Source organism: Zootoca vivipara, chromosome 7 (genome assembly GCF_965207765.1).
Source record: "Zootoca vivipara chromosome 7, rZooViv2.hap1.1, whole genome shotgun sequence".
Taxonomy (NCBI): domain Eukaryota; kingdom Metazoa; phylum Chordata; class Lepidosauria; order Squamata; family Lacertidae; genus Zootoca; species Zootoca vivipara.
In genome coordinates, this window is record NC_142590.1 from 23,771,906 (window position 1) to 23,784,674 (window position 12,769).

Below are 12,769 nucleotides of genomic sequence, written 5' to 3' on the forward strand. Positions count from 1 at the left end.
AATTTTATGGAACAAGTAAAACAAATAGACCTCCTATTGAAGAAAGGAATGTGTCTAGGTGCCCTTCTGCCTAGTTTGAAGTTACGAAGAACAGAGCTGTCTCCCTTGTACCCAGCAGCCAGTACAGGAATTAAGACGAGAAGCAACTTGTTAAAAATATCCTTACTTCGCTCCATTCTCTCAGAGGGAAATGGAAGGGAAGCTGGCTGTTGCACTAGCACCCACCCTGTATTTAAGGCATCAGTTCCTTGCTTATTCAGACAACAGCTACTCTGTCCTGACCAGGCAAAAAGCAGTTAATTTTTAAAAGGAAAAAAAGGGTGTCGCAGCTCTCCATGAGATGTCGTTATGGGGAGGAAGGGGGGACTGCTTCCTGCCCTCTGCTTTCTCTGTGATCTAAGAGCAAGGCAAGGTTAAGTCAGTTCTGCAAGACTCTTCTGCTTCAGTCATCCAATAAATCTGGTGGTTTTTTTAAATGCTCAAAGACAGGCAGAAATGGATTTAACTCCACACTCCCCCCCCCCCCAACGAGGGAGTGTTGGTACTTGAATCTGTCCAGATGCAATTGTATAAAAACATCACATGCCCAGTTTTGGGATATTCAGCCAGCTGAAACTCGCAACATTTCCATATGTAGTGAAAAGGCCAAAGGCAAAAACACAAATTAAAAAAACAAAACAACCCACCACCACCCTTATTCAGTTTTGAGAGCTTAGCATAGAAAGTGGTCCTTTTTGCTTGGCGTTAACTAATATTCTAGTAAGGCCACAGACACAATGCGAGAACATAGGAGGAAATAATACATCTACAAACACTGGCAGAAGGCTCAGCTTGCCAAATTTGGCCACAGTTCCTTTAGATAAATAACTTCTCGGTGACGTGCTGCGCTGAAATTACATAAACAGCAGAAATTGCTAAGACGTAGGCCCCAGGGTTTTGTGGGTTTCAGGACTTTCTGCAATCAATATTCTGACATCTGCAAACATTTATCTCTAACAGCTGGTGCCAAAAGCAGTAAAACACACACACACCAACAACTTACCATCACTCTTCCAAAGATCTTGATTCAAGTATCATTCCATTTAAAAGCTGCTTTTCATCTGCAGCTTTGTGCAATTATTTTTTTTCTGTAATAGAGACCTTATATGGAAAAGGTTTTGTTGCAAATGTTAAAAAGTGTGGGAACATGTAATTATGTAAAAAAAAAAATTAAGCCTGCAGACCCATGCACAATTACTCAAGAGCAAGTCCCAAAGAACTCAATGAAACTTACTTCCCAGTAGACGTTTATAGGACTCTGCCATTAGTATTCCGTATTAAAATAATTTTAGGGGGAAATCGTGAAATAACACAGAAGTTAAACGGATATATCTTTAGTACAAGGTGACAAAAGCTACACATTCAGAGACCAACCTCTTGGGGAAGCAGAAAATCCACTACTATGGTATTCAGTTCTGCCAATTAGTGCTTATGTTGTAATTATTAGCTTATCTTACATTGCCTTTAATGTAGTGAATGGTGTAGCTTTAAAAGAGGATTTGGCAAATTCATGAAACATTAAAGCTATCAATGGCTCATCATGATGGTTGTATACTATCTCCAGTATCAGAGCCAAGATGTCTCTGTCATTTACAGTAGGACATGTGCTGGCTGAGCCTGTCCTTTTTTCTTTTTTTGCAACCAAAGAACAAAAATAACACACACACACACACACACACACAATCAATCTTATAACATATTGTTGTGCGCTAATCATATCCATTTTTAAAGTGTATGAAATATAGGTTTACTTTTGGTCATTCTAGGAAAATCAAATTGTTCCGACAATCGTACACATTATACAAAATAACGTGAGCTAGTGCTTGACAAGCAGACAAATACACAGGTCTTGCATATGCAGATATTATGACACGCAGTGCGGAGCAACTGGTACCCATCTCAAATGCTAGCAGAGCAGGGAGGAAAGGTAGAAGTTTTCAAAGAGTACAAGAACACAATCCATATTTTCCTTAAACTCCAAAAATTGGGGGGGGGCGGGGGGGCAGGGAAATCTTTACGGCAAGCACTAAGCCTTATTAAGCTGAATGGCCATTTAATTATATGAAAATTGTTCAGTCTTGATAGTGACATGGATAGGGAACAGGAACGGCTGGTAGGGAATGGCAACACTGCAGATCTGGCCAGCTTGGAATCAGTAATGCTGATGTGGGTGAGGCAAGGGAGCAGCAAGCTCAGAGTGGCATGGCTGCACCAGCAGGACCGGCAGGTTGGCTCCACCGGGGTGCTGGCACTGCCCTGTCCTGACCACCATTCTGCCCGAAATGTTCCAGTAAGCGACAGAAAGGCTGAGGCTGGGAGGCAGCATCTGCAGGGGCATCACTCCCCACCTGCCAGCTCCTGGAAAGAAGGGAAATGTGGGTCTTTTAAGTTGGCTAGGATTGGACACACTAGAGTAACCATGTTCACAGCTGCTTCTTGTTCCACCTAAAATGCATGCATTCAAAAGCTGTAGTCCGAAGCCCTTAGAAACTACTGTTGTCGGCTCAGAATTCTCTGTTTCTTCCTCCGAAGAGAGAATGCGTTTTGATGACTAGGACAAATTTTCAAGTATACTTGTTGGTCTGCGAGGCTGGAAGTACAGTGGGAATCTTTTCTCTATCACAGTCTCACATTAGCACCCTTCACATGGTAAAGGCACATTTGTACAGGTATTAGGAGCTGATTAAGAAGAAGCGGTGCTCCTAGAAGTCAAGAACAAGGCAGCCCAAAGGAAGCCTATACAGGTATCGTGCAGAGGCCAGACTGGGACCACTGTGGGACCACTGTATGGTGTAAGAGCATGGGGAAAAATCTGTCCCAGTCTGCCTTTGATTTGGACTTCAGTATGTTTAATAGCTGACAAGGTTTTGTTTGTTTTGTTTCCGGCAAGTTGGATGTAGCTATGAAGCAATTTAGAGGAAACAATGTCCCTCTAGGGATTTTGATTTTGTTTAAAGATAAGGAAACTGTGACTTCCAATGCTTCTGGTGGTACAGAGCCGAGCATCTTTTCACTGCTTCATATTTTTGAAGAAAGGATGAAGCAAGGCATCCTTTGCAGTTATTCTAGTAGCAGGATTTAGGTCTAGCAGTTTATCCAGAAGATCATAGGCCTCATCAGGGACTTTGTCCCATCCCAGTTCAGCTGCCTTTTCAGAAGTTCTAATAACCAGGCCATCACGTTCATGACAACTTGGCTTCTGATACTGCAGGTGCTTTTTAGATGTCTGAAGTGCAGGCTCTGAAATGTTGAAGATTTCAGCTTGTAGCGGAGGTTCCTGAGAAAGGTTGATCTGCCCATCACCTGTCGATATGTCAAAGCTGGTTTTGCTTCCTCTCAGCCTTTCACAGAGCATCCGTAAATCCTGCGCTGGGATATCTTTACTACACAGTATTGATTTACCTGTGTGAAAAGCAACTGTGGTTAGAATGGGTGCTCGACAGCTTTCAGAAGAAACATTATAACACTAACAAAGACAGTGGATGCACACATACAATACATTAAAGCAGTACTGTTGACCTTTCAAAAAACATAAGCTAGTTTGTCACTTAGCAAACTGGTTTGCACTGAACATTAAAGCCATTATTTTAAATAAACTATGGCTTAATGTAAATGTGCAGTGTGCGGACGAATACTGCTCAAATGTCCCCACTTCGTCCCTACCTGTGCCATGCTTGGAGGAAAAAACCTGCATCACTGGCTTGGCATTGCATGTGTACCAGAGCTCATTGTTTTCCCCAAAACCATGAACAGGAAGGCCATGGGTTCTGCTTGTGGTTTAAAATAGAGAAAGAAACCAACAACATTTAAGCCAACACTGTGAATTGTTTCCTGCAAGCACAGCACAGGACGTAGGAGCCAACTCCTAGGGGCTGTGTGGGCTTTGGCCCCCACAATAAAATATTTGAGGGGGCTGGATCCCCACAAAGTTGATGAAAGTATGAAATCTTTATTACGGCCAAAGGCCCACAATATAATCTTATGCAACACAATGTACAAAAACACTGGGCAAGACAGGATAAAATAAAGCAAGAGTAAATAAAGTTTAAAAAGGACTTAAAAATTCAATACATATAAACAGATATAATTTGCAATAATTCCTTGGATAAAATAGATGGAACAGTACGTTTGTTTCGACAAGTTTCCGCTATAAATCGGGTAATAGAACAGATTTTCAGTAATCATGAAGTAAACCATTTTTCCTTTTGTATGAGAGAACTGTAACCAAATATCTTGCTACTAGCAGTGTTCTGCTAGGGTCGCTGTCTTGTAGCAAATATGTTAACTGAGACTCCAAGTTCTCAGTCAAACTTTCTGTTATTAAGGGAAGTAGAAATCTGGTCCGGGAGTCCGTGTGCAAGGGACAACAGAATAATATATGATGGAGAGATTCTATAGTTTTGTTATCACATGCACATAATGCTGAAATTTGTCCTTTAGTAAACCTATTGCCCATAACGTTGGATGGAAAAACGTTAAATCTTGCTTTAGTAAAAGCAAATCTGTGGGCCGCAACAGATAAAGATGACAAATAAGATGGAATCTGCGGTGTAAGCCGTATACCAAGATTCAGCGGTGAGCATGTACCACTTCCCATTATGACATTTTGTTGGAGATCAAACTCATCTAGTTTTTGCGTAAGTGTTCTTTTGGCCGAGGCGAGATCTAGTTTCAATAGGTCCGATGGAGACAGTCCATAGGACACGATTTTTGTATGTATCTTCTCTGCCCATGGGCTAGCGAATTTGTCTCGCCAGAGACATTGACACAAAGTTGATGGGCATTCCCATTCAAATGGTGTGTGCACTGTGTCATGTGGTCAATTATGTAGGGCCCCACAATATTTTATTCAAGTTGGCACCCCTGGCACAGGAGTAAAGAGGGGCTTTTGAGCTAAACTGGTTTAACGTTATGCACAAATTGGGTCAACTGAACCTTTCATAGAACCAAAGCTTGCAAAACAGATTTCTCTCTCTCTCTCTCTCTCTCTCTCACACACACACACACACACACACACAACAAGAGATGAATCTGCCACATTGCTATTTTGTAATGGAATACAAAACAGCTAACAGAACTGAGTTAAATCCTGACCAAGTCCAAAAGAACTTTTGATAGGTGTGTTTTGGGGATGTGCGGGTATGCAAAGAACCCATGTTGCACCTGTGGATGAATAGGGATAGGAGGAACACGGGAAGCTGCCTTGAACAGAGTCAAACCATTGTTCCATCCAGCAGCAGCTCTCCAGTTTTTCCAACGGGACATTTGCAAGACTACCCAGGATGCAAAGCAGATGCTCTGCCTGTGTCATATACACACGTGTGAATCTGTGAAAGAGCAGTTCTGGTGACACTGGCAGTAATTCCCACTGTGGGTACATGAAGCACAGGTACATACTAAGACAAGGAAGGGCATATGGCTGGAATACTAGGTTACGAGGCCAATTGTCTGCACACTCTCAGCTATTCTAAGAGGGAGACACCTTTAGAAAGTATGCAGCCAACCACTATGTGCTTCGGTTTAGGGGGGACAGACAGCAATTTATTTTGAGGGACACTGCAGCCAATGCTGTGGGACATTCCTCATCAGCTGATGACAGGCAGGAGAAAAGACTTGTGGGAAACAGGCTCAATTCCCTCAGTTTTCCGGATTCGCCAAGCAGCAAGGTACCGACGGAGTCACTGAAAGGAAACAATATACAGTACCTGCCTGCTTCCCCCTCCCCACCTCGGGAAAAACTCAAAGAGTAGGACTAAGATACATGTCACTCAGGAACAAATAACAATTGAGAGCCCCACATTAACATCAGTGCATCACAGAGCACCCCAGGGTGGGGTCCACTGGCTCTGGCGCCCCTCTCTTACATCTACACTTCGGGTAAGGCCAATTGTTCTTTTCCATATATTTAATTTAAAAAATTATAATCAAATGTTAAGTAACTGACAGCAGCAGTTTTAAGGTGTGATTAGCTTATGTATTTACCTGTTGCAACTTTTATTTGCATGAACACAATCTAAACACAATCTGTTAAGTCCAGACCAACGTATTTGGTTGTTCGTGAAATATCAGGAGTAACAGATACCAGATAAATATTTATACGATGATGCATGAAGGAATAACTTCTGTGAGGAAGTAGTGGTGATGACAATGAAGGCGCTGGCAGCTATTTGCTGGCCTGCCTTCAAGTCACCAAGGGGTGAGAGGTCAGCTGTTTTTGTCCTAACAAGTGCCAGGACAAGCACACAGGGCTTAGAAAAGGAAGTGGCAGAGGTCCAAGAAGGCAATCAGGCCCATGGGAAATTTGCAGGGGGCAGTCTAGGGCAGAAGGGATGAAAGAGGAAATGGTAGAGAGGATTGAAGCAAGAATGTAACTATGGGAGATTTTAGGAGAGGAAAATGGGAAGAATTCAGAACAGTGGGCAGGACCAGGAGCTGCTGCAAAGCCGAAGGTCATTTATTGATGAAAAACAACCAGACACATCTTTGGTAGCAACCCTCTATATCTATAAAGCTTAATTTCTATTGGGATTATTTAAAACTACTTGAGGTCAGCCTGATTCTGGTGTTTAGACCAATAAATTCCAATGCCATTCGAATGACTCTGGGAATATAAACACAAATTATCTACAGAAAGCGGATGGCTACAAAACAGTCTGAACGTACACTGAATCACAAAAAAAACCAAAAAAAAAACCTGCGCACCAAATGTTTTAGCAGCTTGAATTGTTTCCCTAGATCCACGAATAGTCATAATCTGTGCCAAAGCTGTTAAATCATCACTCGCTTTGTAAAATGGATACCGGCCACTCAGCAGAGAAAGGAATATGATTCCTGCAGACCACATGTCAATTGCTGCAATTAAAAACAAACTTCAGTTACAATTACTTATACTCCCAGTGTGTTTGAAAGACTGAGTAAAAATCGAAAGCTGATTTTAATTTACATTTGCTCACGACAATGATAACTGGTCTTATAGAAAGTTACTTTCAGAGTTAGACTTTCTGCTCAGCATATAACTGCTCTATTTTCAAAATGGGACCGCTGTTATAAAAGAACAAAGTTAATAGGATTGCCATATTTCAAAAAGTGAAAATCCAGAAACAAGAGTCGTTGAGCTTTTTATCACAAAAAAACAACCCTGACGTTTCTGAGGCAATTGTATGGAAAATCAGCAAAAATGACACTGCCAACATGGGCTGCCATACACCCGGATTTTCCCGGACATTTTGCCAATTTCTGCCTGGACACTGCTTCCAGCTACAGTATTCCGGGTATGTCTGGGACATTCCAGTCGTATGGCAACCCTAAAGTTATAGGTTTGTTTTGTTTTTGTTAATCTCAGTTAACAACTGAATCAGAAAATCTTTGAATTGGTCTGAGCCAAATCAGGCTGTTTCCATGAGGGACCACATTGGGGTCTCAACCGAATCTTGTGGTTGGTGCGTACCCCTAAACCAAAGTTTGCATGTATGGGCTGCTTCATTCACTTCAATGGAAAGGACAGTTCCGAACTCTTAAAGATGTTCCCACGTAAATGGGAAAGCACTTGAAAGCAAGAACACATGGGATCCATTGCAATGGACAAAGTATGTGCTCTAATTTGCCATGCCATGCCATCAAACTCTATGGTTACTATCCCAAGCTAAGTATGTCTATGTCTCACTGACTTCAGTGAAAGAGAGCTAAAAGTACATGCTTGCAACTACCAATGAAATCACATCAGTGGAACTCAAATGGGCTTAATTTTTGCTAGTATTGCCATATGGTTACATCAGAAAAGCGAGCTGAGCGCCGCATCCCATAGTCGCCTTTGACTGGATCCAGGGGTCCGTTACCTTCACGTCAAGCCAGTGATATGCGAGAGTGTTGGTGAAACATATATAAGTATGATCAACATCAAAGAGAAGAGGTGGAATAAACTGGTGTGGCAAAGTGGATAGGGTTGGAATGGCTTAGAATAGTTAGGGTTGCCATATTTTGAAAAGTGGAAATCTGGACACAAAAGTTGTTGAGCTTTTCTTGGCAAAGTTGTTGAGATTTTTTAATTTTTTTTTTAAAAAATGAGTTTTTGAAATATTTTTAATGGAATCTGTCAAAATCTACACTACTGACATGGGCTGCCATACACCCGGAATTAAGGCCTAAATGCCGACGTATGCTGACCCCAGCTTAGTTGAATATTTTCAGGTCCACATCACGTTTGCTGCTAGACTGGGATTTGCTGAATTGCTGCTGGCAGGACTGAACTGGTGAGGGAAAGTTCTGGCTTCCCAAGCAAGGGAAGGTTCTGTTCTGGCTTCCCATGCCTACCCCCAAACCTTCCTGAATGCCTCTTTCTTGGGGCCCATCAGACTGTAGTTGAAGTAGCAAGGGTGCAGAGAAAAACCATTAAAAGCAAATCGAAAACAAACTCCTAGACTTCACAGACCTTGGCTCTTGCCTATTAAACAGGACTAAGCTGGAAGGGCAGGACGTTTCTTCCCCTAGCAAGTCACTTGACCATGCCTTCCAGTCATCATGAGCAGATTTCCATCTGCTTAAAAAGATTAAATATCTAAGGCCAGCTTTTTCATGTAATCTTTTAAAAAATCTGCTGCAAGCATATTATGTTAGTTATGCTTGCTCTAAAAGAATACAAAGATGGATATGATCTCTCACAAATCCCAGAAGAATAAGCAGTGGGGAGGCATTGAAAAATTCTTCAGCTGATGCAAAACCCTCAGTGTTGGAACTTTCTGCCCACTTTCCACCATTTAAAGGAAAAATGCTGCTAACTCCCAATATCATAGTAAATATCTTTCTTCTTCTTTGGCAATCACTTGTCTTCCATGAATATAGTCTTAACAGTGTGTGTGTAAGTGACTGTGGAGGCCCAATTCTGGATCCACACGTCCTTCCAGAGTGAGGACATAACGTTGATAATGGCGAGAATTCCTCCTTTTAGTTCATTTCTCCCTTTCGTCCTGAGTTCGCGCTTCTTCAAAGTCCATGACACCTTTAGTAAAAGCTGTTCTCCGACTGGAGCACTCGCAGGCTAGTGTTTCCCGGCTGCTGGTGTTTATATTATATTTTGGAGGCATTTGCCTTGAGAGAGTCTTTAAACCTCTTTTGTTGTCTACCGGTATTTCGCTTCCCATTCCTAAGCTGGGAATAGAGTACCGTAGTTGCTTTGGGAGACAATAATCAGACATTTGAACATGACCAGTCCAACAAAGTTGATGTTGAAGAATCATTGATTAGATACTGGTGATCTTTGCTTCTTCCAGTACACTGACATTAATACACCTGTCTTCCCAAGTGATATGTATAAATCTTCAGATACACCGTTGATGGAATCTTTCAAGGAGTTGGAAATGGCGTTTATAATTGGTCCATGTTTCACAAGCATACAGTTAAGTTGGTAGTGCAATAGCTATCTATGTTAGGTATACACCTAACTTGTTTTTATTTCAGGTAAGAAGCTTGGAATAAAGAAACATGTTTTATAATAACTTTTCTTTAGATAACAGTCCAACTACATACAGTCTGGAAGACCTACAGTGGTATCTAGTGCATGGAAATATACAATTTCAATTTGTTATACTGCACCTGTAGTTTGATTTGGAAACTTGGTTAACACTTCTGGTGCTCTGAATCCTGGTGTACCAGCCCTTGGAGCAACCTGCTGACGCCTTGGGGATTAAAACATGAAAAGCGCATTTAGCAAGTAACAGCACAGTTTGAGCTTTTAGGGGTCCAACGGTAAATAAACCAACTGCTACGACTTTATGTGGTAACATGAGTAAGAATTTGTAAAGTAATAGAATGCCACACTCATTAATTCCTCCCGATGAGATGGCTGCAACACCTTTTAAATTTAGAACTGGAATCCTATTCCTCCATATATCAGAGGTTGAGAACTACATGTGTGCAGGGGATTCACAGCTAGCTACCACACCATGATCACAAGGAGTCTGTTTATGCATGCAGATCCCATTCAATCTCAGATGCCTAGCAGGGCACAAAACATAATAATAATAATAATAATAATAATAATAATAATAATAATAATAATAATAATAACAACAACTTATTATTTATACCCCGTCCATCTGGCTGGGTCTCCCAAGCCACTCTGGGCGGCTTCCAACAGAAGAATAAAACACAACAATCTATTAAACATTAAAAGCCTCCCTGAACAGGGCTGCCTTCAGATATCTTCTTAAAGTCTGGTAGTTGTTTTCCTTTTTGACATCTGTTGGGAGGGCGCTCCACAGGGCAGGCGCCACCACCGAGAAGGCCCTCTGCCTAGTTCCCTGCAACTTGGCTTCTCGCAACGAGAGAACCGCCAGAAGGCCCTCGGTGCTGGACCTCAGTGTCCGGGCAGAATGATGGAGGTGGAGACGCTCCTTCAGGTATACTGGACCGAGGCCATTTAGGGCTTTAAAGGTCAGCACCAACACTTTGAATTGTGCTCGGAAACGTACTGGGAACCAATGTAGATCTTTCAAGACCGGTGTTATGTGGTCTCGGCGGCCGCTCCCAGTCACCAGTCTAGCTGCCGCATTCTGGATTAGTTGTAGTTTCCGAGTCACCTTCAAAGGTAGCCCCACGTAGAGCGCATTGCAGTAGTCCAAGCGGGAGATAACTAGAGCATGCACCACTCTGGCTAGACAGTCTGCAGGCAGGTAGGGTCTCAGTCTGCGTACCAGATGGAGCTGATAGACAGCTGCCCTGGACACAGAATTGACCTGCGCCTCCATGGACAGCTGTGAGCCCAAAATGACTCCCAGGCTGCGCACCTGGTCTTTCAGGGGCACAGTTACCCCATTCAGAACCAGGGAATCCTCCACACCTGCCCGCCTCCTGTAAATCTTCAACTGTTGCATATTGGCAGCAGAGATCTTTGACATAGTTATATGACCTAGACCACTGGTCTCCAATTAGCTGAGTACAGAGGACCCCCTGTTTTTCAAACAGCCAAGTCATGAACCCCCTACTTTTGAAAATTTTGCTATCACTATGGTAGTTTTTGTTACATGAATGGTGCCATGGACCCCTTGAGTGGGATATGCAGACTCCCTGGGGTCCACAGACCACCAACTGGGAACCACTGACCTAGACCCATTTACAAGCCAAGGCGTAACAACCGGCCTTTTGAACCTGTGGCACTACCTTGTGCTTCCAACTCCAGAGAGTGTTCTATAACACTGGACCAGCTTTCTGGTGTGAGACACCGTGGAGATTGTGTCACAGAAGAGTTGAAACTTAAGAGGAATCGAGTGGTTTCTGCAGCCTTGCACAGAAAGTGTTGACAGTATTATAAAGAAAACCTTCCGCAGAAAACATTTAAACAAATGCACTAAGTCAGAATTTGTGAGTGCTGAAAATCTAGTTGTGAAAACCAACACCTGCATGAGCTTTTGGAATATTTATCTGCTGTTGCATTGCAAAGATCTAATATTATCTTGTGCTTTACTAAACATGGATTAATTGGACAAATGTTTCTTCCTTTAATCATTTCTTGCCAGCAATGTGATTGCATCAAAGTTAATTACCTTGAAAGACAAACACTGCAGACTCTATCTTTTGCATAACAGTCACAGGTCATGCTAGTTGGATAACTGCTGGCAGCTTTCTTCACTGAGCCATTAGTCACAGCTGAAGTTGTCTTCTTCTTCGCCAATAATTTTCTAGCTGCAATATCTGTCACCCTAGGCTGCTTTATGAGCTGCAATATAAATTATATTTTTTAATCCAAGACACATTTAAACACAATTTTGACTCTAGCTGCCCTCAAAGACATAAAAGTTCTATTAGGTAGCATTTTTAAAGGCAGGTTGCCAAATTCAGACTTGTGAGTGATAAATCCCAATGGCTATTAAAACTAACAAGGTATTGTAAGAATTCTAATTTAGTGGGTTTCAAGGAAAAGGTATATAACTTGTGTTAATATCTAGAATACGTTAATATTATAAAATTATAGAGATGGTAAACTCCAGGCCAGAATCTGAACAAAAGGTTAGTCATTTTTACACTAAAGGGCTTTACACAGGAACCAGGTGATGCTCAACAGAAGCTGCTGCCAAAACCAGAAATCCAATCTCAAATACAGTGGTACCTCTAGTTGCGGACACGATCCGTTCCAGGAAAAATCTGCAACTAGAGCAGCACTTCTGCGCAAACACAGAGTGAATAAAGTGCTTCTGCGCATGCACGAAGTGCGCAGAACGCTTCTGCACGGGAAGTGAAACCCGGAAGTATACAATTCTGGGTTTGCCACATTCGCAAGCCAAAAAGACGCAACATGAACCTAACGCAACACGAGGTATGACTGTACCATTGTCCCTCCGTAATGTTCTAAATTACTGGGTGTCACTGGGGTGAGTAAACACATGACTTGGGAACTTACATGTTATGGGGAAAAGTAGGGGGAATTCAACACAAAGCTGCCATTTTGTGGGCATCTGCCGTCAAATCTATTTCAGTGCTATATCTGTGGCAAAGTTGTCTCGTTGCTTTCAAGGGGACTTAAGTGTGACCAGCTTTTTCTGTGCTGGGGCACAATGCACTGATAACGAAAGGGGGAACTAATTCTCTCACAATTTACAATAACTTTCATACCTCTTTGCTTAGAAGCAATTCTTATTCATTAGGTTAGCAGTTATTGAACATTATTCAACAGAACTATTGGTGCTCTAGTTGTCTACAAAATACCTCTCTCTCCTCACTTTTCAGGCCATCAAAGTGT

At 42.1% G+C, this 12,769-nt stretch overlaps 1 protein-coding gene across 1 annotated transcript in view; it reads right to left on the reverse strand.

Annotated features, from left to right (window-relative positions):
- Positions 1-1,761: 1,761 nt before the first annotated feature.
- Positions 1,762-12,769, reverse strand: part of CDC7 (cell division cycle 7) — a 31,825-nt gene continuing 20,817 nt past the window's right edge. Inside the window, exons 10-13 of the mRNA XM_035123502.3 lie at positions 11,577-11,749; positions 9,628-9,710; positions 6,742-6,891; positions 1,762-3,441 (exon numbers count right to left, since the gene is read on the reverse strand). Of these exons, the coding sequence (XP_034979393.3) occupies positions 3,050-3,441; positions 6,742-6,891; positions 9,628-9,710; positions 11,577-11,749 (798 nt within the window). The 3' untranslated portion in view covers positions 1,762-3,049. The remainder of the gene's footprint in view (positions 3,442-6,741; positions 6,892-9,627; positions 9,711-11,576; positions 11,750-12,769) is intronic.